Source organism: Anopheles aquasalis, chromosome 2 (genome assembly GCF_943734665.1).
Source record: "Anopheles aquasalis chromosome 2, idAnoAquaMG_Q_19, whole genome shotgun sequence".
Lineage (NCBI taxonomy): Eukaryota > Metazoa > Arthropoda > Insecta > Diptera > Culicidae > Anopheles > Anopheles aquasalis.
This window is the reverse complement of record NC_064877.1, coordinates 1,136,718-1,140,000: the sequence shown is the minus strand read 5'-3', so window position 1 is coordinate 1,140,000 and position 3,283 is coordinate 1,136,718. Positions and strand designations below refer to the sequence as shown.

Here is a 3,283-nt window from a genome sequence, read left to right as displayed (position 1 = left end):
GGGCGGACTTTTACAAAAGACATTCGAAAGTTGCAGAAAGGGGAAAGAGGAACATTTCAGGTCAAGGTGTGATGATGACTTCAGCGATCAATTTCGTACGATCTTAGGTGTCGAAGCGGGCGCGTTAGAAAAGGCGCCATCGATAAAAGGAGACGCACGGTAGAGCCACGTGCAGGAAAATGATCTGTTCGCTTGAGCATCACCTTAAAGATGGTCTATTGTGTTTCACGATCTCATCTTCGCTGAGAGAAAGTATGTTAAATGCTATCGTACACACATTTTAATAGAGTGATCACTACATCAAACACTAGCTCGTTTACATGCGGATCGCCAGAACGCTATCGATAATTTTGGGCAACACAAAAACTGGTCGAATAGCCAGAGGTGACCCATATTCCTTCGACCTTCGCACTAAATCGCCTTGCCAAAGTCATTTAAGGATGACTGGCCAATCTTACCAGGCAGGCCATGGTGGTGTATGCGTGTGGGATGCCGTTGGCTTTGATTGGCCAGTCGGAGACATCACCGGAGACGTCATCGTTCATGTTGACGGTGCAAACAGCATGCGATCACGCCGGTCACCGAACAAAAAAAAAAAGCTGGCTAACGGGTTTATGAGTAAGTTTCCTTCAATCTGCTGCTGGCGATCACTCTTTCAGGTGGGACTGCTGTACCGCCTACGCCAACGCCACACTTTCTTCCTTGCTGCCGTCGCTGCTCCGATTATGAAATCCGCAAAGTGTCCGGCCAGTGGGAACCGCTATTACTTCATCCCTGACCAATTGGTGGTGCCAGTGGTGGCATCTCGGCTATTTAGGGAAGCTTGCTTTCCTCCCGTTGCCACCATTGAGCCGCCACCTTCGCCACCCACTGACTGACTACACATTTCGCTTTCGTTTTGGGGGGCGATCTGGCGAACAAATGCAAATACGCGCCATGGCACGCTCGGTTGAGATCGGCTGTGGTTGTGTTGGCATATATTTTGGCGGCATGAATGAATCTACGGCATACTGGGAGTGGGAGAATACGCAGTCGATTGCGATTTTTATTTTATTTTCTGGCGTTTCTGTCCTCGGTGCCGGCGACCACCGCTTTAAGCCATCGAAACGGAACACCGGGACAGTTAGTTTGAACGCGAACCGCAACCCGATCGGATCGGTCAGAGTTGACTGGGAGTTGCGTGTTACCATGGTAGTGTTCGAGGCAAGTGTGCAGTGATATTGTGAACCCGTTCGTTAGTGAGCTGAGAGTGTTTCGAAGAGAACGGAAAGGATGAAATCGTATCAAACGGTTAGTGTTCACAATTTCTGATCATACAAAGTGAAGATGGGGGTCCACCGATTGAGGACTCGTGGGACGAGATCACTGCGGAGGCTGGAGACTGGACATTACATAAGTGCGAAAGTGATGATCGCCAGCAACACGTAATTTCCCATCAGGTCTACTTGGATGGCTATTGTTTGGTTTTGGTGCGGATGCGGATGAGTTACGAGGTTGTGGAAATCTGTGTCACCGAGTTGCACACTCCAAAAAGGCCCACGTTGCCCACGGATGTGATAGCACTTGCCCATGAGATAACATTGCATTTGCATAAGTTTTTACTCCGTTTTTTGTAATTCGTGGTTGTATTATGTTTTCCGTTACTCCTGTAGATCTGCCAACTGATGGCCTACTGCTATCTGTTCCAACTGACTGCAGGTCTACCGTTCAGCTTCCCGGAAAGTGGTCAAAGTAGCAGTGGAAGAGGTGCCAGCACTCGAGAGAATCTATCATCTCGTGCAGCGTCCTCCCGGTCGGACACTGGTTCGTCACGACAAGAGGCGTTTGAGGGACGCAGCATCCGTGGACAGCAACCATCCGGTAACCGTTACCAATTCCCGGACATCTACAGTCGCTACCAGGTGCACGAGGATGATCCGGATCCGCCTGGAGTGGTCAATCGAAGGACGACACTGGGTCCCTTCCTACAACGACCTGCCCTGTCGTCGTCGTCGTCGGGTGGTATCACACCGCCACCTCCCCTCTACACAACCAGATCCGATCGACCCAACGCGGCATTCAATCGACTGCCTCCGGTGAAAAACGATGAGCCAATCCAGGCGGAAGCATCCGACGATTACGAGGGCGATGATGATGACGATGATGATGTGGGTGAGGAAGGGCAACCGGATAAACCGGTGACCGCTTCGGCAGCACTTTACAATCCTTCCAGTGGCATCCAGCGGCCAGGAACCTCCTCCTCCTCCTCCTCAAACACCGTTAATAATCTGTTTTACGGTTTTGGTGACAAATTTGGCGGATTGTTCGGTGAAAACCGTCACAAGTTCAAGTACAAGCGACGGAAACCTGGACAACCTTGCATTCCGTACAGTTTGTTCCACAAGCTCAAGTACGGACGGGATCTGCAGGGTAATCCGGTCGATCCGAAGACACTTCTGCCGAACCTGAACCTCATTCTGGCCGATTTGAACTACTACGCTCCGAACAACAATCTGTACGGCGGCGGAGATCATGCAAGCGATGCGGTGGGTGGTGGAGGGGCGCTGTTTAACAATCATTTCTATGATGCCGTTGGGGGTTACCCTTGCCAAGGGGTGAACTTTGGTGGAGGCAATAAACCGTTCCAGCCGTTCAAACCTCACCGACCACACGGTGGACCGTTGGGGTTCTTCGGTCAGGGTGGTCTGTTCGATTGGGTCTCATCGGCTGATGCCGTTCAAGCGGACGAAGGAGTTGGTGATGGCACGCCAAGCGGCAATCGGCCTACTGTGGTGTTTAATCTCAACGATGCCATCGACACAGTGGTAAGAATTCGGTGCTGGGGGAGAAAAGTCTAGAGCAACTCACTAGCTACGATGTACTTTTTCGCTCTTTTTTTTTTAGGCCACCAATTGGCGACCGGGCGAAAGCTTCCAGAAGGTGATGGGAGTGATAGCGGATTTTATCACTCAAGTAGCGGGCGGTGCTGTGGCGCCTGTCGCCGATGTGGCAACGGATGTACGTACCATCAATCGAGAGTTCTTCAGTCTCTTCGGGTAGGGGAAGACCTCAGGAGTAAATGCTGGAGAGAACGGAATTCCATGACGAGAAATATATATTTTTAAGTAAAATCGAAAAATGCATTTGTGGACTGTGAGACTTTCCGTCGTTATTGGTTAACGGACGCAAGGGCGGCTTGAGTAAAATAAAGAACTAATATTACTTTTAGAAAATAAAAATTCGCACTATTGAGAACAACCGATGGAAGCGTCCAGAGTTCTTCAAAGGAAAATAGATCCTTGTT

At 50.1% G+C, this 3,283-nt stretch overlaps 1 protein-coding gene across 1 annotated transcript; it reads left to right on the top strand.

Annotated features, from left to right (window-relative positions):
* Positions 1-1,188: 1,188 nt before the first annotated feature.
* Positions 1,189-3,039, top strand: LOC126571677 (uncharacterized). Its single transcript, XM_050230414.1, has 4 exons — positions 1,189-1,203; positions 1,261-1,290; positions 1,653-2,804; positions 2,884-3,039. The coding sequence occupies exons 1-4, from the start codon at positions 1,189-1,191 to the stop codon at positions 3,037-3,039; spliced, it is 1,353 nt and encodes a 450-aa protein (XP_050086371.1).
* Positions 3,040-3,283: the final 244 nt, after the last annotated feature.